General features: G+C 40.1%; 1 protein-coding gene across 1 annotated transcript; it reads left to right on the top strand.

Moving 5' to 3' along the window:
* The first annotated feature begins 100 nt into the window (after positions 1 to 100).
* SLC4A1AP (solute carrier family 4 member 1 adaptor protein) lies at positions 101 to 25,114 on the top strand. The gene is made up of 14 exons (XM_055540642.1): positions 101 to 911; positions 1,113 to 1,308; positions 2,712 to 2,834; positions 3,683 to 3,743; positions 4,071 to 4,210; positions 12,121 to 12,281; positions 13,738 to 13,807; positions 14,184 to 14,370; positions 17,588 to 17,699; positions 18,375 to 18,612; positions 20,381 to 20,467; positions 21,130 to 21,197; positions 23,012 to 23,081; positions 24,776 to 25,114. The coding sequence occupies exons 1-14, from the start codon at positions 252 to 254 to the stop codon at positions 24,823 to 24,825; spliced, it is 2,223 nt and encodes a 740-aa protein (XP_055396617.1). The 5' UTR covers positions 101 to 251; the 3' UTR covers positions 24,826 to 25,114.
* The last annotated feature ends 693 nt before the right edge of the window (positions 25,115 to 25,807 follow it).

Raw genomic sequence — 25,807 nt, 5'->3', positions numbered from 1 at the left:
CTCGGTTGCAACCTCTAAAGATGTCCCCATTCTGACAGTACACTGACCGCCTTTTTCTTGTTTTCCTCTTACTACAACTTCCAGGGATAACTCGCTTCTTCACAAAGCTCTGGGTCGTAAAGGATCAACTCCACTGTCGCTGCTAAAGAAGCGTCTGGAGGCTGGAGAGAGGGAGACGTGGAGGGGAATGTAGAGACCTGAAGAGGGTGAGGTTTCCCAGGGACAGATTTTGAGGCTGCTCCTGATTGAGGATGGCTGATAGTCCCTCTCAGTCCGAGCCGCTGGCTTCGCCGGAACTCGATGACGACTTCAAGAAACCATCCCTGCCGATGCCCTCGGCGGCGCGGATTAAGGCCCCGGCCAACAATCCTCCAAACCCGGAGGAGGTGAAGGAAAGGTCCACGGCGCTGCCGGACTCTGATTCCGGGGAGCCGGATGTCCCGCCGGCCCTGCCGGACAGCGGGGAGACTAGGGGTCCAGCGGAGGAGCAGCCGCGACCCCACACGGCGGCTCCTTCCCCTGGCTGCCCGGCCCGGGCTTCCCCATACCGAGAGCCGCCGTGGGGCGGCCCCACCACGGCCCCCTACAGCCTCGAGACACTAAAAGGCGGCACCATCCTGGGCACCCGGAACTTGAAAGGACTGAGTTGCTGCCTTTTCGGGAGGCTCCCTAGCTGCGACGTGTGCCTGGAGCATCCTTCGGTGTCTCGCTACCACGCCGTGCTGCAGCACAGGGTGTCCGGCCTCGATGCAGAAGGCGACGGCCACGGGCCTGGCTTCTATCTCTACGATTTGGGAAGCACCCACGGCACTTTTCTTAACAAAACCCGCATCCCACCCCGCACCTATTGTCGGGTCCACGTCGGACATGTTCTTCGCTTTGGAGGCAGCACCCGGCTCTTTCTTCTTCAGGTAGGTAGAAAACCCTAGAATTGAAATCTCTGGAGCCCACCCGGGTGCGTTCCTGAGCTCCTTAAGTTTTCCCTGAGAAAGGAGATTGTCCTTTATGAAAGTGCGTTCCTCATCACCAGACGTCTGTATGCATTGCCTTGTTTCTGAAAGTGACTTCAGCCATCTTAAACTCTAAAAGAATTCTTTCGCTTGATTCATCAGGGACCAGAGGAGGATCGAGAGGCAGAATCCGAGTTGACAGTAACACAACTGAAGGAACTGCGCAAGCAGCAACAAATAATGTTGGAAAAGAAGATGCTGGGAGAAGACTCAGATGAAGAAGAGGAAATGGATACCGCTGAAAGAAAGAGAAATACTAGTAGTCAGGACGATGAAATGGGCTGCACCTGGGGAATGGGTAAGGCATTAAAACTGCTGCCAGAGGTTAATAAATCCGTTTCTATTGGTACAGTTAATTTTTAAAAATCATACAGCTTTTATGACTCTTTGAGAAAGGGCAAATACAGTTTGCACATAGGTTACCAAAACTTAGATTTATTAACTTTTATGATGCCAAAAAACTGAATTATGGGCCTAATTGATTTCTCTTCATGTGTTTTACAATGCACTCCCTTGTTCAAAACTCTTAGTGTATAGTTTAACAATTAAAATTTATTTCATTAATTAAGTACTGATTATTGCTAGAGGGAGTGAAACTACATTCAATCAAATAAAACGGGATATTATCTAATATAGGAGTTCTGTCGAATTTTTTGTACTTTGTGTAAACACCCTGAAATGTGAAATATCTAATCAGAGGGATAAATTGAATTTTCTGTAACACCAGACATTTTGGCAGATAGTTATTCAGGAGTGGAGTCTGAAAAGCTGGATGACCTTAACTGTGTTGTGGGGAAGACAGATAAATCTTATGAAATTACTCGTGGTAAGTGCCAAACAAGCTGGAAACCACTAGTATGCTGAAGTAAGGGTTCAGAGAAGGGAGCAGCCCCTGAGTACCTAGACCTGCACTATCCAGTGTTGTCGTCATCAGTCACACTGGGCACTTACGGGGTGGCCACTCCAAACTCACATGTGCCGTAAAGGTAAAACACACACTGGGTTTCAAAGACTTAGTGTGGAAAGAGAATGTAAAATATCTCATTCATAATACTTTTATTTTGATTACATGATAATTTCACCTGTTTCTCTTACGTTTTTAATGTGGCCAATAGAAAATGTAAGATTGCATATATGGCTTTCGTTATAATGCCTGTTGGGCAGCACTGACAGAACTTTGGGACAGTGTATAAGTTTATAAACAGAAGGGTTTTAAGCTGGGACTTGAAGGAAAGGAAAAGAAGCCCTTAGGAAACTGAGCATTGGAACGGTGTCCAGGGCAGGGATTGGTGATTTTTAAGGAAGTACCGAGTAGATCAGTCTGTTGGTGGACATGATAAGTAATGGAAAATTATATTGAAGACAAAGTATAAGACCTGGCTGTGAGAGAATGAGAATGCAGGACTGAGGAGTTTAGATTTTTCTTTTTTTTACATAGAGAATGTGGTAGGCAGTCTTGCTTTTAAAGTACATATATTGATGGAGAACAAAAGTAAGGTGCCATGAAAACAAGTTTTAACTTGTCACACAATGTAGAAAACCAAAGATATTCAGATGGATGGTTTTGTGCTTGTTCTTCCCCACCCCACCTTTCTTTTCGTCATTGGTAACTTATCTTTGTGCTGCCTAAAAGGATAGTGAGTGCCAGTCAGATAGGCTCTTATGTCTGATTGTCTTTGCTTTCTTTCCTGTATCCTGTAGGAGAAGATGCTGTAGAGGATGAGGCTGAAGAGAACCCCATTGTCTTAGAGTTTCAACAAGAAAGGGAGGCTTTTTATATAAAGGATCCAAAAAAGGCTCTCCAAGGTTTTTTTGACCGAGAAGGTATGTGTATAGATTTTGACCCTGTTGGTAAAAATGAATCCACAAGAGGGTGCTTTTCTAGACTTCAAGTACTTAGAAATGCTGTATTTTATCTATCGTCCTCCTTGTTCAGTTCTTGGCTGTGTGGTCAGTTGCTTCAGGTTTGTTTTGGAAATTGTAAAAATTCTGTTGGTCTTTTTTCACATCTTGGAAAAAGGAAGTACTTTTTTCCAATTCATCTCATCCTTCTCGGAAGATACAGGACAGGAGTGGTTGGGAGACGTACCCAATTTGTTACAATTTCTTTGTTTCTAATTCCCCTGATCTTTTGTCATTCTTAACATGGATTTCCACTTTATGTGATTTAAAGATTGTTTCCATTAAAAAAATAATTAAAACTGGAATAAAGCCTTTGAGATAATAATTAAAAAAAGAACGTTTCTGCAAAGAATTGTTTCAGTAGATAAGCTTTTAGGGAACACTTATATGTATGTGTGTGTATGAGTATAAATATATACATATGAACTATTTGCATTCTTCACTTAATAGTTACACTTCTAAAAACTAAGCAAGTGTGACAAGTTAACATTAAGTCTACAACTTACAAGTGTGAAAGCTTCTATTTAGTGGACAAACCTGTGTGTGGAGACTCGATTGTTTTGAGTTTGCCGTTCTCTGTCTCAAGCTTGTCCTAGTTTTATTATCAGATAATAATTCCTAGGAATAGGAAGTGAAATGCTTTGAAATTTAGTGTTCGATGTGGCTTGAGACATTTGTATTCTTACTCAACCTCTGCTATCTTTTCCCTTTGTATCAACTGGTAATTTTCAGATGCTATTAAAATTGTTTTGTCTTTCCTCCTCCCACAGGAGAAGAATTAGAATATGAATTTGATGAACAGGGTCATAGCACTTGGCTCTGCAGGGTGAGGTATGTTCTTTTCTCATAACATCCATTTCTGGAAAGTGGCTAATTTCAAGTTTAATTTATGGTTACAGACAACAACCCAAAGGGCAATTTTAGTCTTTTTGAGACTATTCATGAATTTGGGGATTGATAGTTTAGTAACACATTGGGTTTATAGAGGGATCGGTAAAAGGTGTAAGGAAAAGAATTGAAATTCAGCTTTGGCAGGATAGAACAAAATGAACTGAGATTAAAAAGCTATCTCAAAAATATGACTTATCATAAAATATTAATGTTTTTCATGTGATTGGAGCTTAGTTCTGTGCTTAAATCCCTCCCATACCAATGCAGATTACCTGTGGATGATTCAACTGGAAAACAGCTAGTGGCAGAGGCCATTCACTCAGGAAAGAAAAAAGAAGCAATGATTCAGTGCTCACTGGAAGCTTGTCGAATCCTCGATACTTTGGGATTGCTGCGGCAGGAGGCGGGTGAGTATGTGGGGACTCTCTTTCCCTTTTTAAAAAAAAGATGGATAGAAAGAAGGAAGATTGAACACATAAAGTAATAAAACCTCTTTTAGGGGAAAAATGTAAATTGTACAGAATTCTATGAAATGAGAAGAAAAACATTCTCTATCTCTTTAACCAAAGGTAACCTTTGTTTATTTATATTCTCCCAGACATTCTCTATAGACATGTGTTCAGAACTAGAACCTTTAACAAAATACAAACACTCACAGCAAATGCATTTATATTTATATTCTTTTGTGACTTTAAAAAAATTTTATTTATTTTTGGCTGCAGTGGGCCTTTGTTGCTCTGTGCGGGCTTTCTCTAGTTGCAGAGAGTAGGGGCTACTCTCTGGTTACAGTGTGCGGGCGTCTCATCACGGTGGCTTCTTTTTTTTGCGGAGCACTGTCTGTAGACTGCTGTCTCAGTAGCTGTGGCACACGGGCTTAGTTGCTCCATGGCATGTGGGATCTTCCAGGACCAGGGATCAAACCGGTGTGCCCTGCATTACAAGGTGGATTCTTAACCACTGGACCACCAGGGAAGCCCCTTTTGTGACTTTTTAACACAAGAATGTATCATGGATAGTTTTTATATTGTGTTAAATTTACCTTATTTTGGTAATTTTTATATCATTGCATTAAATTTGCCTTATTTTTTAAAAAATTGGGTAATTATTTTTTTTATTCCGAAGTTACTTTTTATTATTGCAAAGTAAATTACATATACTTTAAAACTACCAAAGTCTTAGAATATACCTGTTCTTATCCTGCCCCTCTGCAGTCTTCGACTCTAGAAGTCCTTTAACTCTTTCAATTATTTCTTCTGGCATTTAAATATATCCATATGTCTAATCCAATATCTTGTAATAACCTGTAAGGGAATATAACGTGCAAAACAAAAATTAATTACTATGCTGTATACCTAAAACTAATGCAGTGTTATAAATCAGCTATACTTCAATAAAAAAAAGTTTAAAAATTTTCATATTTCTAAAAAGCATGAGCATGCTGTTATATTTTTAGTCATGTAAACAAGTATTTAATGTTTACAAGGTTATGTTTATGCAAATATTAATTACAACTGAGCAGTTTTGAGTTAATAATTGTGTTTGTGTGTCATGTGTTTGATTTTTTTGGTACCTGTTTCTCATTCTTCCCACACATTTCAATAACCTTTTAGTGTGTTCTTCCATATGGTCAATTAGGTTAAGTAATTTATCAGTTCTGATTTTTTGGGAGACATTTCTCCTGAAGAACACTCTTCTTTTAAGGATGCCTGCTGCAGAACAGTAATCTAGGGCTTCATTTGTTATCTTCCTTGAGATTTCCTTTCTTTTTCTCTAGGGTTGGATTTTCTGTTTCATGAATTCTCATATTTCTTGGTTTATTCGTTTGTTTTAGTGGAACACATCTTTCTGTAGTTTTGGCAGGTTAGGAAGCTGGTACCAACAATAAGGGCATGGATGGTAATAATCTTCAGTGGAGTTCACATCTTTCATTTTTCTTGCTCTACTGTTGTTTTGGTGGACATCCTCTAGTAGATTCCTAAGAAAGGATAGATAGCAAGTCAGCTTTATTAAACTCTCCACTTTGGACGTAAAATTATTCCGGCTTTACTTTTGGTTAATAGTTTGGGAATAGAACTCTCAATTGGAAGTAATTTTCCTTCACAACTTTGAGGGCATTGCTCTTATATGACATCCAGCACTGCTGTTGAAGTCCTAAACTATTCAGGTTACTGATCTATCATCAGATCAGATCAGTCGCTCAGTCATGTCCGACTGTTTGCGGCCCCATGAATCGCAGCACGCCAGGCCTCCCTGTCCATCACCAACTCCCGGAGTTCACTGAGACTCACATCCATCGAGTCAGTGATGCCATCCAGCCATCTCATCCCCTGTCGTCCCCTTCTCCTCCTGCCCCCAATCCCTCCCAGCATCAGAGTCCTTTCCACTGAGTCAACTCTTCGCATGAGGTGGCCAAAGTACTGGAGTTTCAGCTTTAGCATCATTCCTTCCAAATATGTTATCTTTTTCCCCCTCCTCTCACTAGAAGTTTGTAAGAGTTTCCCTTTGTTCTTAAAGTTCTGAAACTTAACTATGATGTACCTTTCTGTGGGTTTATTTTTATCCATTTCCCTGGGTACTTGTTGGCTCTGTTTGATCTGGAAATCTGGACAGTTCAGGAACATTTTGGGAATTGTGCCATTCCCTCATTTTATCTTTCTGTTCTCTGGAAGTTTGTTTGTTAGATATTGAACCTTTTGGGCTGGTTGTCTGTGTTTCTTTTTTCCCTTCTCTGTCCTGTTTCTGTGTCTCTTTTGTTCTTTCTGGGATATTTCTACAACTTTCTTTCTGTATTTTGCTATCAAGATTTCAATTTCCAAAGCTCATTTTGTTCTTTGGATATTCATTTTTAAAATGTAATATGCCATTGTTGTTCATGGAATATTAACGTCTCATTGGTCTGCTGATATCTTTTCTCCAGGTTGTTTTTCTGTTTATTTGATGTCTATCCTGCATGGTAGAGGTCTTTCTCAGGTGTCATGTAGTTCTTAGTTGTAAAAACTACTTAGGGACAAAAAGGTGATGAGCAGGTGGGGCTATTTAAGTTTGAGCAACACTATAGAAGGATGTGGGTGGGCATTTTGCAGGGGAACTCCTGATGTAAGTATCTGTAGATTTTCCTTTTTCTCTGGGCAAGATTCTCCAGAGTACCCCTCAGTCTCCTGCATGAAGAGAGAGGACTGGCTGCCAGCATTCCTGGACCTATGTGGTAGAGATAGCTGAGCATGTTCTCAACATTTAGCCATTTTCAGGACAATGCTAGTTTTTGAACATAGTACCCATGCCCTCAATTATACTAGTCAATCCATAGTCCAGATACTTTCTATCTTAAACTCGGGGTTTTTCCTGGGGGTGGGAAGGACATGAATAGGTGGGGTAGATGATCTGTTTCTCCATCAGCTTTTACTCAGGCCTCTTTATTTTGTCACTGCTATCCAGCCCCAGTTCTAGATCCTTTTGAGGATTCTGTAGTATGATCAGATTGGTTCTGTTTTTTCCCCCCTGTTGGGTTAGGATTCCTTTTTTTTTTTTTTTTTTTTAGTTTTGCTAAGTTAGTTTCCACTCATCTGTCTGCTTTCTAATTTCCAAAAATGTGGTGGTGTTGCTGTCCCCATTCCTATTCTTCCTGTCTTTGTAGATTCAGTTCAGTCGCTCAGTCATGTCCGACTCCTTGCGACCCCATGAATCGCAGCACGCCAGGCCTCCCTGTCCATCAACAACTCCCGGAGTTCGCCCAGACTCACGTCCATCGAGTCAGTGATGCCATCCAGCCATCTCATCCTCTGTCGTCCCCTTCTCCTCCTGCCCCCAATCCCTCCCAGCATCAGAGTCCTTTCCAATGAGTCAACTCTTCGCGTGAGGTGGCCAAAGTACTGGAGTTTCAGCTTTAGCATCATTCCTTCCAAAGAAATCCCAGGGCTGATCTCCTTTAGAGTGGACTGGTTGGATCTCCTTGCAGTCCAAGGGACTCTCAAGAGTCTTCTCCAACACCACAGTTCAAAGGCATCAATTCTTTGGCGCTCAGCCTTTTTCACAGTCCAACTCTCACATCCATACATGACCACAGGAGATTTGGAAAACTCCGCAGTGGCCACAGGACTGGATAAGGTCAGTTTTCATTCCAATCCCAAAGAAAGGCAATACCAAAGAATGCTCAAACTACCGCACAATTGCACTCATCTCACACGCTAGTAAGGTAATGCTCAAAATTCTCCAAGCCAGGCTTCAGCAATATGTGAACCGTGAACTTCCAGATGTTCAAGCTGTTTTAGAAAAGGCAGAAGAACCAGAGATCAAATTGTCAACATCTGCTGGATCATGGAAAAAGCAAGAGAGTTCCAGTATTTCTGCTTTATTGACTATGGCAAAGCCTTTGACTGTGTGGATCACAATAAACTGTGGAAAATTCTGAAAGAGATGGGAATACCAGACCACCTGATCTGCCTCTTGAGAAATCTGTATGCAGGTCAGGAAGCAATAGTTAGAACTGTACATGGAACAACAGACTGGTTCCAAATAGGAAAAGGAGTACGTCAAGGCTGTATATTGTCACCCTGCTTATTTAACTTCTATGCAGAGTACATCATGAGAAACGCTGGACTGGAAGAAACACAAGCTGGAAAGAAGATTGTTGGGAGAAGTATCAATAACCTCAGATATGCAGATGACACCACCCTTATGGCAGAAAGTGAAGAGGAACTCAAAAGCCTCTTGATGAAAGTGAAAGTGGAGAGTGAAAAAGTTGGCTTAAAGCTCAACATTCAGAAAACGAAGATCATGGCATCCGGTCCCATCACTTCATGGGAAATAGATGGGGAAACGGTAGAAACAGTGTCAGACTTTATTTTTTGGGGCTCCAAAGTCACTGCAGATGGTGACTGCAGCCATGAAATTAAAAGACGCTTACTCCTTGGAAGGAAAGTTATGACCAACCTAGATAGCATATTTAAAAGCAGAGATATTACTTTGCCAACAAAGGTTTGTCTAGTCAAGGCTATGTTTTTTTCCGGTGGTCATGTATGGATGTGAGAGTTGGACTGTGAAGAAGGCTGAGCGCCGAAGAATTGATGCTTTTGAACTGTGGTGTTGGAGAAGACTCTTGAGAGTCCCTTGGACTGCAAGGAGATCCAACCAGTCCATTCTGGTTGGATCAGAACCAATCAGATCTGGTTGGATCTGGTTGAAGGAGATCAGCCCTGGGATTTCTTTGGAAGGAATGATGATAAAGCTGAAACTCCAGTACTTTGGCTACCTCATACGAAGAGCTGACTCATTGGAAAAGATTCTGAAGCTGGGAGGGATTGGGGGCAGGAGGAGAAGGGGATGACAGAGGATGAGATGGCTGGATGGCATCACTGACTTGATGGACGTGAGTCTGGGTGAACTCCGGGAGTTGGTGATGGACAGGGAGGCCTGGCGTGCTGCGATTCATGGGGTCACAAAGAGTTGGACACAACCGAGCGACTGAACTGAGCTGAACTGACTAGACGGACCTTTTTTGGCAAAGTAATGTCTCTGCTTTTGAATATGCTATCTAGGTTGGTCATAACTTTCCTTCCAAGGAATAAGCGTCTTTTAATTTCATGGCTGCAGTCACCATCTGCAGTGATTTTGGAGCCCCCAAAAGTAAAATCTGACACTGTTTCCACCGTTTCCCCATCTATTTCCCATGAAGTGATGGGACCAGATGCCATGATCTTCGTTTTCTGAATGTTGAGCTTTAAGCCAACTTTTTCACTCTCCACTTTCACTTTCATCAAGAGGCTTTTGAGTTCCTCTTCACTTTCTGCCATAAGGGTGGTGTCATCTGCATATCTGAGGTTATTGATATTTCTCCGGGCAATCTTGATTCCAGCTTGTGTTTCTTCCAATCCAGCGTTTCTCATGATGTACTTGGCGTATAAGTTAAATAAGCAGGGTGACAATATACAGCCTTGACGCACTCCTTTTCCTATTTGGAACCAATCTGTTGTTCCATGTCCAGTTCTAACTGTTGCTTCCTGACCTGCATACAGATTTCTCAAGAGACAGGTCAGGTGGTAGATTAGTGTCTTTTAAAAAAGAGATCTCTTTGCTGCAGTCTTAGTGGGGTGTGGGGAGAGAATGAAATTAGATATGTGTGTTCAGTATACCATCTCAACTTGGAAATTACCAGGTTTATTATTAATAAGGACTGTTTTGTTTGCAAATATTAGAAACCTAATGAAAACTCATATGGGGAAAAGGTTATTGGCTGCAGAAGCTAGACAGAGTAACTCACAGGATTGAAGAAAGAACTGCATGAACCAGGACTGCAAGTTCTGGAAGCAAAACTTAGTGCTGTGAAACCAGAACTCAGTATTCTGAGGACATATGCAACCTGTATATGTGTATATGTATGTCTGTCTCATGAGTGCATGGTTTTATTTTGCAGAGAGATTCTAACCCCATATGGAAAAGCTGGATGCTTACAGCCCTGGATTTGTATCTTCTGTCTGTAATAACCTCATTGGAAAGAGAGCCTCTTTTTCTCCTATATCTAAATATAACTCTGGGGGAAAGATTCTCATGAATCTGGCTGTGGTCACATGTCTATACCTAATCTAGGTGGAATGGGAGAAGAATTTTCTAAAGAAAGAGGGTACTTTTACCACACCCAGGAGAGTTAAATGATATAGGATAGATAGAAACATAATGGCTACCATAGTCCCCTGCTGAGGGACTGTCTAGATTTTCATTGTTACAGTGTTGCATTGGTAAATATGGTATGCTGCTGCTAAGTCACTTCAGTAGGTCGGACTCTGTGCAACCCCATAGACCCATAGACGGCAGCCCACCAGGGTCCTCTATCCCTGGGATTCTCCAGTCAAGAATACTGGAGTGGGTTGCCATTTCCTGCTCCAGTTCATGAAAGTGAAAAGTGAAGCGAAAAATGAAAGTGAAGTTGCTCAGTCGTGTCCGACTCTTCGCGACCCCATGGACTGTAGCCTACCAGGCCCCTCCGTCCATGGGATTTTCCAGGCAAGAGTACTGGAGTGGGTTGCCATGTCCTTCTCCTTACAAATAGAATTGCTGGATTAATTACATCTTTAATGTTGATGGATGTTGTAAGATTGACCATCAAAAGCATTGTGTCAGTGTGCTTTCCCACCAACTGTTTGAGAGTGTTTCCCCATATCCTTACCAAGTGAAAGTGAAAGTGTTAGTCGCTCAGTTGTGTTTGACTATTTGCGACCCCATGGACTGTAGCCCACCAGGCTCCTCTGTCCATGGTATTCTCCAGGCAGGAATACTGGAGCGGGTTGCCATTTCCTTAGACATTATTAATCTTTTCATGTTCTTTCCAGTCTAATATATGCTTCCCTTGTGGCTCAGCTGGTAAAGAATCCACCTGCAATGCGGGAGATCTGGGTTCAGTCCCTGGATTGGGAAGATCCCTTGGAGAAGGGAAAGGCTACCCACTCCAGTGTTGTGGCCTGGAGAATTCCATGGGGTCGTGAAGAGTTGGACACGACTGAGTGACTTTCACTTTGAGTCTAATATATATGAAATGGTATCTCATTATTTTAGTTGGTGTTTTTAATTGTTAAAAAAAAGTTTGACATCTTTTTAAATGTTGGCCATTTGTATTTCTTTTCTGTGAACTACTTTGATTATTTTTAAGATTTTCTTTTGGATTATTGGCCCTTTTCTCATTTATTTTTTTCCTTTTTCACTAATTGATTTTTGAGAGCTTTTGCTCATTAAATAAATTAGCTCTTCCTTTGTTTGTTTTAACTTTTTTATTGTGGTAAAACATACATATCATAAAATTTACCTTTGTAGGCATTTTTATGTATACAGTTCAGTGGCATTAAATGCATTCATGTTGTATAACCATCACTACTATCCATCGCAGAACTTTTTCTTCATCTCATACTGAAACCTTGTACCCATTAAATAGTAACTTCCTATTCTTCCTCCCTCCAGCACCAGGTAACCAGTGTTGCACTTTGTCTCTCTGAATTTGACTAGTTTAGGTACCTCGTGTATGTGGAATCATGCAATATGTGCCCTTTTGTGTCTGGTTCATCTCATTTTTAATAATGTCTCCAAGGTTTTCTCATTTAATCACTGTCTTGTTGGATTTTTTGAGACCGCCATGGACTGTAGCCCTCTAGGCTTCTCTGTCCATGGGATTTTCTGAGCATGAATACTGCCCTTTGTTTTTATATGTATTTTGGCAGCTTGTTGAGTCCTCTCTTTTAATAATTGGTGGTGGTATTTTAAGCTGCCTGCCTACTTGCCTTCTTTCTTTTTATTTTATTTTTTAAATTTTATTGTTTATTTTATCTACCTCTAGTATCTCGGAAAAGGAAAGCCAAGAACTGGGAAGATGAAGACTTTTATGACAGTGATGACGACACATTTCTTGATCGGACTGGCCTGGTTGAAAAGAAGCGTCTGAGTCGAATGAAGAAGGCTGGGAAGGCTGATGAGAAGCCAGAGACCTTCGAATCACTGGCAAGTTTTAGTTATAGAAGTAGCTGTGGTAGTATTATAAATAATGTATTATTCATGTTTGTTTTTTAATTTTTAAAGCACTAGCATTGAAATCTGGTAGTGAAGTATTATTTTTGTGATCTGTAAGTTTGATGGTAATAAACAACCATTTAGTCTTATCCAAGTTGGAAAAAAGTTTGGCTTGTTGCTAGAAACTGTATCTACCTCTAGGTGGGTTCAGTTCAGTTCAGTTCAGTCGCTCAGTCGTGTCCAACTCTTTGCAACCCCGTGAATCGCAGCACGCCAGGCCTCCCTGTCCATCACCAACTCCCGGAGTTCACTCAGACTCACGTCCATCGAGTCAGTGATGCCATCCAGCCATCTCATCCTCTGTCGTCCCCTTCTCCTCCTGCTCCCAATCCCTCCCAGCATCAGAGTCTTTTCCAATGAGTCAAGTCTTTGCGTGAGGTGGCCGAAGTACTGGAGTTTCAGCTTTAGCATCATTCCTTCCAAAGAACACCCAGGACTTATCTCCTTCAGAATGGACTGGTTGGATCTCCTTGCAGTCCAAGGGACCCTCAAGAGTCTTCTCCAACACCACAGTTCAATGATCCATTAATGAGCATTCTTTGGATATGATCTTACCATATCTTTGGATACGATCTTTGGAAAAAGAAAAGGAAAAAGTTCCAAATTGTGACATTCTGAGGTGCAACTCAGCTTGGCTTTTGGTAGTCAAGAATTGTGAAAGGAATTTTTGAGGAGTATAGTTCTGGTAATATAGGCACACCTCAAAGACATTGTGGGTTCAATTCCAGACCACTGCAATAAAATGAATATTGTAATAATATGAGTCACATGAATTTTTTGGTTTCTTGGTGCATATAAAAGGTATATTCACACTGTACCGTAGTCTCTTAAGTGTATAGTAGTACTATCTCTAAAAAAATAGTATATATTTTAAAAATACTTTATTGCTAAAAAATGCTAACCATTGTTCTATCAATGCAGAGTTGTGACAAATCTCTTATTTACAATATCTGCAAGTTGCAAGTAAAGTGAAGCTTCATAAAATGAGGTGTGCGTATAGTCTTAAACAATTTTCCTTCATAAAATTATCATAAGATGGCCTGCATTTTCACTATATTAATTAGTATTCAGAGTTTAAAACATTACTCAATGTCTAGCTTTTTGATTCATCAGTGAAAACAAATGCTTTGGGTTCTTTTGAATAAAATAAAGTCTGTGTTTTGTATATTGCTTCTATTTAATTCTTGGTTCTTTAATTCAGAAATCACTTCAATTAGAATTAAATAAATGAAAAATGTTAACTCCATGAGGAGCAGGTTTAAATGCACTTCTGAATTAATCCTCTTAAAACTTGTCACAATAATGAAAATAAGAGGAAGAAGAAAAGGAAAGCTACCATATTTTGAAAGATACAAAACATGCTAACCCTGTTAATTTGGTGTTATAGGTTGCGAAGTTAAATGATGCTGAAAAGGAACTCTCTGAAATTTCTGAGAGACTGAAAGCCTCCAGCAAAGGTAAGGGAGTGACTCATTAAACAAATATTTATTGAGTGTCTACTGTGTGTAGTGCACTTTGCTAGGTACTAAGGCTGTATTGGTTAGTAAGATATAACAGATATGGAGCCTTTCTAAGGAGCAACATAGAATTTTAGAACTACAAAGAATATTATAAATTATTTGTTTCAACCTTTTTATTTAATAGATGAGGAGAATGAAGCCCATTGAGGCAAAGTGACATTCTAAGATCTGGTACAACCAGTTTCCTTATTCCTAATATCAGTATCATTCTCTGTCCAGCTTCAAGTTAGTGACTTTTCTATGGAAACTTGGGCCGAATTTTAAAATATTTTCAGCCGTCTTTCTGAACACGTATTATCCCTTTCTTGGACAGCTCTGTCAGAGTCTCCGTCTCAGGACTCTTTAGATGCGTTCATGTCAGAAATGAAGTCAGGGAGTGCATTAGATGGTGTGTCCCGGAAGAAACTTCACCTGAGAACTTTTGAACTGAGAAAAGAACAGCAGAGACTTAAAGGGTTGATAAAGATTGTAAAGCCAGCAGAGATTCCAGAACTAAAAAAGTAAGTAAGTCTTAGTTATACTTGAAATTTTAAATAAGCATGTTTACATAGATACCATTCTGAATTATATCTTTGTTTCATAGCTAATCACTTTGGACTAGAAATAGATTATAAGAAACTCTTTAAAGCACAAAAGGCAGTGGTTTTGAAATGGGTAAAAAAAAAACATTTTATTTGTGAAATATAAACTGCTACAAGATTTTTAAAGAAAACTATATTGATTCCAGTTTCATTGGAGGGCTCTAAATTTTTACTTAATCTTTTAGTGCAGAGTAAACTTCTTTAAAAAGCAGAGACATTACTTTGCCAACAAAGGTCCGTCTAGTCAAGGCTATGGTTTTTCCAGTGGTCATGTATAGATGTGAGAGTTGAACTATAAAGAAAGCTGAGCACCGAATAATTGATGCTTTTGAACTGTGGTGTTGGAGAAGACTCTTGAGAGTCCCTTGGACTGCAAGGAGATCCAACCAGTCCATCCTAAAGGAGATCAGTCCTGGGTGTTCATTGGAAGGACTGATATTGAAGCTGAAACTCCAGTACTTTGGCCACCTCATGCGAAGAGCTGACTCATTTGAAAAGACCCTGATGCTGGGAAAGATTGAGGGCAGGAGGAGAAGGGGACGACAGAGGATGAGATGGTTGGATGGCATCACCAACTCAATGGACATGGGTTTGGGTAGACTGCAGCAGTTGGTGATGGACAGGGAGGTCTGGCGTGCTTCAGTTCATGGGGTCGCAAAGAGATGGACATGACTGAGTGACTGAACCGAACTGAAACTTCTTTAAAAAACAACATGCACAAAAGGCTAATTTCCCTAATATATAAGGACCTATCCACCAAAGAGACAAATGGGCAAAGGGTATCAACTGAAAGCCCACTGAAAAAGAAATACAAATAACTCTTAACTGTATAAAAAGAGAAATACAATTACTATACTTAAAATAAGAGAAATACAGGCACTACAGTGTATTACCATTCTTATCTATGATTTTAAAACCACAGATGAAAAGATATGAGTACAGATTGTCATTTTAATGCCTGTATCTGTCATTCTCAAGAACAAATTGATAACTCTTTAGTATATTTAAATACTTTTTAAAAGTGGAATCTGTTCCTTTAAAGTGGGGGAAAAAGCACAATCTCCTGAAGTTGATTTTATCGTTAACTTTGGTTTCAGGGGAATTATTGGACACAAATGATATTTGAATTATGTTATTGATAGATGGTAGATTAGCACTAGAGTTAGACTTCCTAGGTTTCATTCTCAACTCTGTCAATTACTTTTTGGGAATTTTTTTTTAATATATATAAAGCATCATTTTGTTTATAAAGTAGATTTGGAGTCTGTCAGTAGTTTAGCTTGACAGTCGGTCATAAATTGTACCTAAATGTTCTTTTTTTAAAATTCATTTTTATTTGGAGGATAATTGCTTTACAACATACTTTTTGGGAATTTTAAAGCAAGTTGTATAACTTCTTTGATCTTTACTTTCCTCGTCTGTAAATTAGAAGAAATGATGTTACAAAGATTAACTGAAAAGCAGTTAACAATGTGCTGGCATATATGTATTGTCATCTTGTCATAATTTTTACTGTCACTGATATACTTAGCAGCTATTTGTGGAATTGTTTTTGTGGAGCAAAGGTAAAAACTCAGGAACCATAGTCCAGAGCAAACAAATTAACAGTGAGTTTCAATTCCAATTCTGTAATCCTTTAATCTGCTAAGTCAGCTCTGTGAAGTAGTCCAAGCTAGAAGACAAAACATCAGCTTCCTCCAGAACCTCCCCTCCTGCTGTCTATGTGTCTTCAGTTTCTCCTCCCTTTCTTACTTTAGAAAGTAAAGTAAGAAAAAACTGCTTTAGAAAGCATCTGGCCTTCAGAGGCTGTGTATTTTCTCCCTCCTCTTCTCACTTGAGGGTTGAACTTCTAAACTTCCTACCTAATTCCATTCCTCCTCCACCCACAGCAACTCTTGATTGTGATCCCATCTTCTACTTTCATCTCCTTTGGGAGTCTTTGCGTGTCCTCCAGGCCAGCCAGGCTATTTAATGGAGCAGAGAAATATCTGTGTGCTCTTGCCTTTGCTTTCCTGTGCTTCCTGACACTTGTGGGGAGGGGATATGAGGGATATTTGACAAAGCATCTTTAAGGGCAGGCAGGCAGGATTTCCTCCGGTGGCCTTATCAATGCAATGGGTCTGTCTCAGTAGAGAAAGTGGGAGAGCACCTCTGAGAGGGGAAGACTAGGTAAAAGAAGGCAGGATTGAAACTGGGGCTTCAGTCGAGCAGAGTAATCAGTTTCTTGTATGGGTCCCTGTGAATCAAGAGTGCCAGTGCTGTCCTTATGTTCCAGAATGCAGGGTTGTCCTCTCGTCATGCAAAGAAAGCATAGGGCTTTCTTCCTTCTGTCTCCTCATGCTATCTTGTCCCTGTCACTTCTGCCTACTCTCTGAGTGTCTTGTCAGCTCAACTGCTGTCCTTTTTGTTTTGCTTTCTTTTTTTCCTTGCATCTTTTCTAATTTTTACAATCTCTTCTTTTTGCTCTTCCTTAGCTTTACCCTCAGGTGCTTAGCTTTTAAAACTATATTCAGCCAATGAGAACATTGACAGCTCACTAGCTGTGGGGTCTGTCATTAAGTCTTTGTCAGGATGTCCTGCCTCCCCTCCCCATACACATACTTTTTTTTTTTTTTTTTTTAACTTCTGTGCTCAGAGCTGTTGTGTGTGGTTATGATAAGTGTGGCCTCCAGGTAAGTAAGGTATTGAGTCCTTTTCCGAGGTTGGTGGAAAATAGGGCTTTACACCATGGATCCATTTCCTGCCACTTAGTGGGAATGGGTCATGTCTATGTGTACTGGCATGTTATGAATAAGTAACATACCGGCAGTACCCAGGTCAGTGTCCTTTGCCACTGACCTGTGTACTGTATGTATCATTTTATGAATGTGAAGTCAGATAGCATGTTGTAAATTAAGCACCTTGTAAATTACTAGACTGCGGTAGCAGCTTCATCTGACCCTTAATAGCTCTGTGTCAGTGTTGTCCATTCAAACTCTGCTGGCCTGAATCCCTCTTCATTGGTGTATGCGTAAGTGTTTACTTTATGGAAAGTTTTGTTTTGCCAAAAGTTTCTTTCTCGTGGTATTTTTAGATAAAACCTTAGCCTCACTGTGAGAGATATATATATATATAAATAATTATTTTTTCTTCCTAGAATTGAAAGTCAGGCTACAGATGGAGAAAACAAAGCTAAAAAGCTCACATTGCCTCTCTTTGGTGCCATGAAAGGAGGAAGCAAATTCAAATTAAAAACGGGAACAGTAGGGGTAAGTTGTAGGTCAAGGTCTTAAACTTTTAGCTCTTGAGTTATCCTGAGCGAATTTTTTTCTTTTCTTTTCAAAACTCAATGACTCATTGCACAGTAGTGTGAAAAGAGGCTGTGGACTTGTTACGATCACATCTTTTCCAGGATGTGGTTCTTGGATTTTTCTCTTCAGCCTAGGGTTATCAAGAATTGATGAATCAGGACTTCCTGGTGGTCCAGTGGTTAAGACTCTGTGCTTCCAATGCAGGGGGTGTGGGTTCAATCCCCGGTTGGGATCTAATATCCTACGTGCTGCCCAGCTGAAAAGAAAAAAGAATTGATGAATTGATTCATGCCAATTTGCATGTAACCGATTTGTGAATTAGAATACCAGTTTATTAATTTGTGATCAATGTTGCATTTAAGAAAGAGTCTCCTGTGGTTTTTTGGGGTTTTTTTTTCCTGGTGGATAGATGTTATAATATTCACACTCAGCTAACACTTGTTAATAACATAATCTATACACCTGGTTCTGCCATATGATTTTTCTTCCTTCATTTAATCCTTCCATCACTTTATGAGACCTTCCCTGCTGGCTCAGATGGTAGAGGATCCCCTGCTAATGCAGGAGACCTGAGTTCCATCCTGGTCATACTGTAAAGCTACTTGTTCATGGATTTTTTTTTTCCCCTCATAGAAGTTACCCCCCAAGCGTCCAGAACTCCCTCCAACTCTAATGAGAATGAAGGATGAGCCTGAAGTAGAGGAGGAGGAAGAGGAGGAGGAAGAGGAAGAGGAGAAAGAAAAGGAGGAGCATGAAAAGAAGAAAACGGAGGCTGGAAGCAGTAGGCTGCAGCAGGAGACAGAGCCGGAAGAAGCAGCGCAGGAGACGAGTCCTCCCACAGACTTCACATGTTCTAAAGAAACAAACCATGGTAGTGTCTTCTCTCTCCTTCCTATGCTGTGCAGTGGGCATTTGCATTCATCACGCATAGGTTTGAAAAAGCAAAGCCAGTCCTTGCTTATGCATTTTGACTTTGTGACACTTTGTGATAATGTGATACAGCTGACTGTAACATACCTTCCTGGTCTTTCTTTGATTGCCAGTTATTATTTATTCTCACTGCAAAATATGGGCGAGTATTTCCAGTGTGTTCCAGAGTTACTGAAAGTTGAAAGCTGTGGACTCTGAAACCTCAACGGCTGTGGAGCAGTCCTGAGCTGCTGCCACTCTGTGACCGGAGGCTGGTGGAACAGGGTGGATGACGGGGCCTGACCAGGTGGTCTCAGGGAAAGCCTTCCCTTAGTCATTTTTCCCCCGCAGAGGCTAAATATAATTGTATCTGCAGCTTGTACTTCTCAGGAAACATCATACCTCATTCATCTTTTTGCCACAGTACCTGGCCGAGAACCTGACATGTAGTTTTCACCTACCTCAGCAAAGCGCTAATGAAAAATGTAAAAGAGGAAATTGATTGGTTTTTAAATATTAAGTATTTCTTCTGCTTATAAAAGGCATATATGTTCATTTTAGAAACTTTGGATCATACATAAAAGTCCAAAGAAGAAAAGAGGAATCTGCCACCCCTAGATATTATTATCTTTTTAGTAGGCCCTTAATCCTTGTCAACTGCAGGGGTTATTTTCCTGCAGGTTTGTTGAACTGCTTTGCAAGATTAAGACTGCAGAGAAAAAAGGGAACATTAGGGAAAACAAAAAACATTGGCAGTAAGCATGTGTGGAAATGTGTGCATATGGACTTCCAAAACCAGGCATGTCCATGTGAAAACACCAGGCCTGCCTGGTATTTTTAAGTTACTTTCAGCTGTTTTAGGCACAGAAAAGTTACTGTTTCCTCATCTATGAGAAGTAAATCTTTTGTTTTTGCATTTTCCTTTGTTATTGGCACCATGCTTGACCTTTTCAAAAAAGGCAGGTATACATACTTTTTTTAGCATCTAGTCTTTGATTCATTCATTGTAAGGATGATACATAAGCAGCATTATAGGGGAGCAGTAAGTATTGTATTTTTTTATTTGTTTGTTTAAGGGCCCAAAAGCAAATGTGTGTGTCTAAAAATAGCCGATTAAAAGTTTTGGTTTATAAGATACATTAGTAAATGCACCTGATTAGGGGTTACTCCAGGCATTCATTTATTTATTAATTTACTTATAAAACAACATTGGGATCATATTGTACACGCTATTTTATCATCTATTTTTTTCTGTGTCTTAAAAAAATATTCTTTTAAGTGTGGTTTTAATAAGGGGCAAAGTGGCCCATCACATGAATGTGCCATAATTCATTTAATTAACTATTATTATGCATGTATATTTTTATTAATTTTTGCTATTATAAACATGCTTGTATGTAATAAATCTTGGTGCTCATCTTTGATTATTTTCTTTGAATATATTCCTTGAAGTAGAATTTTTGGTTAAGGAATATGTCCTTTTTTCAGGCTTTCAGTAAGTATTGCTAAAAAGTTTTGCTTCAGAGATGGCCAGTTTTTGAAGTAGAAAATTGGTGGTTCTCTGTTAGACATCTGGAGGCACGTTTATTGAAAACCTAATTAAGCTTATTGAAGCTAATGATAGGAAAACTGGATGATTATGTATGTACTTAGCTTTTCTTGCTTTTGTTTTCTTGGGTCCCCACCGCAAATTAAGTTAATACAGTATGCTTTGGTTCTGCATTTTATAGAAAACATGTCTCAACTCAGCCAAGTGGAACAGAATAAAGATTACCAAGAGATTAGTGAAGCAGCTGCATCGTGTGAGGAGCCCTCAGGCAAGTGGAACAGTGACTCCTCCGCTGCTCCTCACACCGGCAGCCAACCGGTGTCAGAGATGGGGTGGGAGCTGAGCTGCGGGGCGCAGACCTGGGGTCGATGCTGCTGCCAGGGCCATGGACAGAGTTGGAATATATGAGAGGTGTCTGTTTGGTGCCATCTCATTTGTCCTTCTTTTCCTCCTCTGCCTCCTGGGGTTCCCCCCCAACCCACAAAGCACCCTAATACCTTTGTTTTCCTCTGGCTCTGCAAAACCCTCTACAATTTTACCTCTTGCAGAGTTGAGTATGTGCCTATCATGAGGGTAATTCCAACATTCTTAAATTGGTTGAAAGATTGGCCTATTAAAAGGACTGGTTTTTTTTTTTTTTTCTGCTTTTAACTATAATGATTAAATTGTAAAATAGTAAAGTCACTCCATTTTCCTTTACCTTTTCAAAAGCTGTGATTAAATTCAAGCTTAGGATTTGAAAACTAAGGTTATTAATGAAGGGACAGTTCTGTCTTTATATAGTCTTTATGGTAGTCAGAGTTTTTGAGAATTAGATTGTGATGTTTTCTTCAATAATTATAATACTGTTTAAGGAGGAATTTTTCTTTTCTATTTTATTTTTCTGAAATAGCCATAGCCTCTTTTTTTTTTTTCTTTTTCATAAATTAGCATCAAAGAATGAGAATGAGAAAAGCAGAGATGAATTCAAGAAAAAGAAAGCTCCTGGTCCAGGCAAAGTAAGTATTTTAGTCATAATCTTCACTTCTGAAAGTAAAAATGAATCCCTTTGTCATGAACCATATCCAGAAGAATGAATCCAGGGGCTGTCTTAGCAGAATTCCCAGATGTCTACTACTCTTTCTTCTAGAAATCTGGGCTCTTTTATTTTTGAATTTTTATTTTTTTAACCTGTGGTGGAAATCTTTGTATTAATATATCAGTGCAGTGAGAGCTTCCTACCATGTGAAGTGAAGTGAAATAAAAGTTGCTCAGTCATGTCCAACTCTTTGCAACCCTGTGGACTGTCCATGGAATTCTGCAGGCCAGAATACTGGAGTGGAAAGCATTTCCCTTTTCCAAGGGATCTTCCCAACCCAGGGATCAAACCCAGATCTCCCGCATTACAGGTGGATTCTTTACCAGCTGAGCCACAAGGGAAACCCGAGAACACTGGAGTGGGTAGCCTATCCATTCTCCAGGGGATTTTGCTGACCCAGGAATTGAACCAGGGTGTCCCGCACTGGGGATGGATTCTTTACCAACTGAGTGATCAGGGAAGCCCTCCTACTGTGTGGGTGTACTCTGTTGAACCAGTTTCCTACCAATGGACACTTGGGTTCTTTCTAGCCTTTTATTATAACAGTGTTACAGTGAATAACCTTAGTGTATATATAATTGTGTTGCTGCTGCTAAGTCACTTCAGTCGTGTCTGACTCTGTGCGACCCCATAGACGGCAGCCCACTAGGCTCCCCTGTCCCTGGGATTCTCCAGGCAAGAATACTGGAGTGGGTTGCCATTTCCTTCTCCAGTGCATGAAAGTGAAAAGTGAAAGTGAAGTCGCTCAGTCATTCCGGACTCTTAGCGACCCCATGTACTGGAGCCTACCAGGCTCCTCCGTCCATGGGATTTTCCAGGCGAGAATACTGGAGTGGGGTGCCGTTGCCTTCTCCGTATAATTGTGTTAGGATAATGTAAGTTCCCAGAAGTGGAATTGCTAGGTTGTGTCAGGAAGTCCACCCTCAGGCTGGGTAGTTTCACAAGAGGCCCAGCATGTGATGGAATTTACAGCTGTGGTGTCATCATTCACATGAATACTGAGCACGGCCAGCAAAGGGAAAAGGCACGTGGAGTGAAGTTTGGGAACCAGGTACAAACTTCTAAGGGTCCTTGGGAACCAGGTACAAACTTCTAAGGGTCCTTTTCCAGCAGCCACATAGGCTGTGCTTAGTTCCCTTCACAATAGGTGACAACTTGTGAAACCGGAGAAGCTCATTAGAGACTCAGTCCCCAGGACTGGTATTGGGGACTGATCACATAGTAATCCTGCCTGGCATCTACCCAAATTCCATTGTCCTAGAAGGAAAGCAGGTGTTCGGCATAAACCACATTGTTTTTATAGTTTTGGCTCAGTGGGCCACTCTTGTCAGGTAGGGTAGTGGGAACTCTTCTGAAATCCAAGTTCCCAGATGCCAGCTAACAAGTCTTTCACACAGGCCCTTCAAAGGGTAACAGTTAGGCTGCTTTGTAAACTTTTTTGCACCTGGATCAAAAGGCAGATGTCAAATTTTCCTCTCTGGGGTTAGAACTCTGACCTGCATTGACTGCCTCTTTTAGAAAAAAATGCCACTCTCACTGGCTGACAATAAGCTTGTTGAAGCTTTATGGAAAAAAAAAAAATAAAGATTCAGAGAGTGATCCCCCATTTTTGGTTACTTATGTCAAGTTCATTAGTGGAAACTGTTCTCTCAATTTTTGTTTGTTAACAAAGATAAGGACAATAGTTCTTAGACTTAAAATTCTTTTGAATAAAATAACATCTTTTCTTTGCAGGTTCCACTGATACTTTCCTCCAAATATCCAGAAGATGACCCAGATTACTGTGTGTGGGTCCCACCTGAAGGTAGATGGGTTTTACTTTTCTTTTACTTTAAGATTTATTTATTTAGGTTTCAGAATAGGTAATATGTACATAAGTATAAGAACTTTACAAGAGTATATAGTAGAAAAGTCTCCCTTCTGGAGGAATAGGTAGATATTTGATGATACTAGGAAATTATTGTTAATTTTTTTTAAAGTATGAGTGATATTGAGTTATTTTTTTTTTAGAGAAAGTACTTATCTTCCAGGAATATTGTACTGTATAGAAGTGTTTGCAGATGAAATGATAGCTGGGACTTGCTTAAAATAATCCCGTGGTGGAGGATGAGGGAAGATAGAGGAGGGGCAATAGATAAAGCAGGATTTGCCACATACTGATAATTGTTGAAGCTGAGTTCTGGGTACATGGAAATTCATTATATTTTTCTCTTTACTTTTATGTATGTTTTAAATTTTCTGTAAAGTGGCAAAAAAAAAAAAAGTCTTCTAGCTGTGCTTTAGCTACTCAGTTTTTTCCTTTAAAGACAACCAAATATTAGTTTCTTATCACTTCTTATATACATTATATAAAATGCTTTTGAAAGCAAAATTTCATCACTTTTTTTTTTAACGTAAATGGAAGCATATCCTATACCTTACTGTTTTTGCATTTAATAGTATATGGAAATCCTTCCATAGCTGCTTACAGATTTCTTTTCTTTTTTTTTATGGTAACATAGTTCTTTTTTTATGGTATGGATATATCGTTACGTATTTAACCAGTTCTCTCAATGTATATTTGCTGTCTTTCCAGTCTTGTGCCATTACAAATAAGTCTACAATAAGTAACTTCTAATAAGTATAATTTTGCAAGTGTAGACGTGCACTTGTAGAAAACAAACTCATAAAAGTCAACATATTGCAGCAGAGGCTATGAACATTTTTAAGATAGTATAAATTGCGTTCTATAGGGATTGTCTAGTTTATGTTCATACGTACACCCTTAAGGTAATATAGGGCTTCCCTGATAGCTCAGTTGGTAAAGAATCCAGCAATAAAGGAGACCATGGTTCGATTCCTGGGTTGGGAAGATCTTCTGGAGAAGGGATAGGCTACCCACTCCAGTATTCTTGGGCTTCCCTTGTGGCTCAGCTGGTAAAGAATCCGCCCGCAATGTGGGAGACCTGGATTCGATCCCTGGGTTGGAAAGATCCCTTGGAGAAGGGAAAGGCTACCCACTCCAGTATTCTTGGGCTTCCCTTGTGGCTCAGCTGGTAAAGAATCCGCCTGCAATGTGGGAGACCTGGATTCGATCCCTGGGTTGGAAAGATCCCTTGGAGAAGGGAAAGGCTACCCATTCCACTATTCTGGCCTGGAGAATTCCATGGACTGTATAGTCCATGGGGTCCCAAAGAGTTGGACATAACTCAGTGACTTTCACTTAAGGCAGTATATGAGATACTTGTTTCCCCATGTACTTACCACAAGTTGCTTTTTCTGTGGGTTGGGTTTCTAATATGCTAGCAATTAATAGAAATGTAGGACTAAAATGTTTGCTTTTTATTTGCTAGTAAATGTTAGAGTAGTGGTGAAAAGACTGTAGTTTGAAATTATATACAAAAGGTCATATTTCTATTTGTTTTACTTTTCGGCCTACTGATGACTGGATATCTTTTCCCTCCTGACTTGGAAATGTGAATTATCTATTTTTCTTTGTTTCTTTTTATGCTGATATAGGCCAAAGTGGAGATGGCAGGACCCATCTTAATGACAAGTATGGGTATTGATTGCTTCTGAATCTTAAAGGAAGACCTTGTGGACCATGTGACATGGGATATTTAGGATAATATATCAAGTTGAATGTCCGGAGAAGGAATTCAGATGCTCATTTGTAAAATCTGGTGACTGGCATTTTCTTCTGTACTCCTAGCTTCCTAAATTTACCTACCTATCTGATTCTCTTGAATTTGATTATTTATGTTTAAAAGTGTTTGTGTATGTATGTAAAAAGGAACCATATATTTTGAGAAGTAGTAAAGTGAGAGACATGAGTGTATTAAAGTAAGAAGCTGAAAATGTCTCATGTTTATTTAAGGCCACAATGTCTTTCTTAAGCTTTAGGGACTATGCTTTTACTGAGCAATAGGGTGTTTTTGTCAGATGGGCTCTAGGATTCACTGATAATTGCCTCCTCAAGTAAGTGCTGAAATAGGAGGTCATGCCAGGGCATAACCCTGGGTTCTCTGTCATTCTTGGAACTAAGAATAGATACACAGTGGGGGTTTCCTACTCCCTCTCACTGTAAGCCTCCTGCCAAGTTTGAGGACAAATCCTGGCTTACCAGGACACAGTTCAGGAACACACAGCACACCTCATGCACTCAGGCACCAATGCTGATAGAGACTCAGCCCTTTGAATATCCTGGATTCTGACCAATCGGGTTAGTCACTCCTCCTGTGGAAAGGTGCAAATAAGGTTCACAGAATGAAAAGCTGGATGTCTTCTGCCCACTGTGGGGCTTCTCACCTTTGTAACGAGGGGAATAAAAGTTCCTTCCTCTCTGGAAACATGAAGAAATGCAGAACTATGTCTATTTCCACTCCCACTTCCCATCATTAGTGCCTCTTTTCCACAGGAAAGGAAAGCCTAAGAGTGGAAGCAAGGTGGAAAACCTGTGGATTCGGCTGGAGGCAGACATAGTAAGCAGGCAGGAGAAAGGCTGTGGCCCAACGAGAGGGAGTGGATGAGGTGTGGATTCTATGGGATGAT

This window comes from Bubalus kerabau, chromosome 11 (assembly GCF_029407905.1).
Source record: "Bubalus kerabau isolate K-KA32 ecotype Philippines breed swamp buffalo chromosome 11, PCC_UOA_SB_1v2, whole genome shotgun sequence".
Lineage (NCBI taxonomy): Eukaryota > Metazoa > Chordata > Mammalia > Artiodactyla > Bovidae > Bubalus > Bubalus kerabau.
This window is presented reverse-complemented; position numbering and strand designations above follow the sequence as displayed.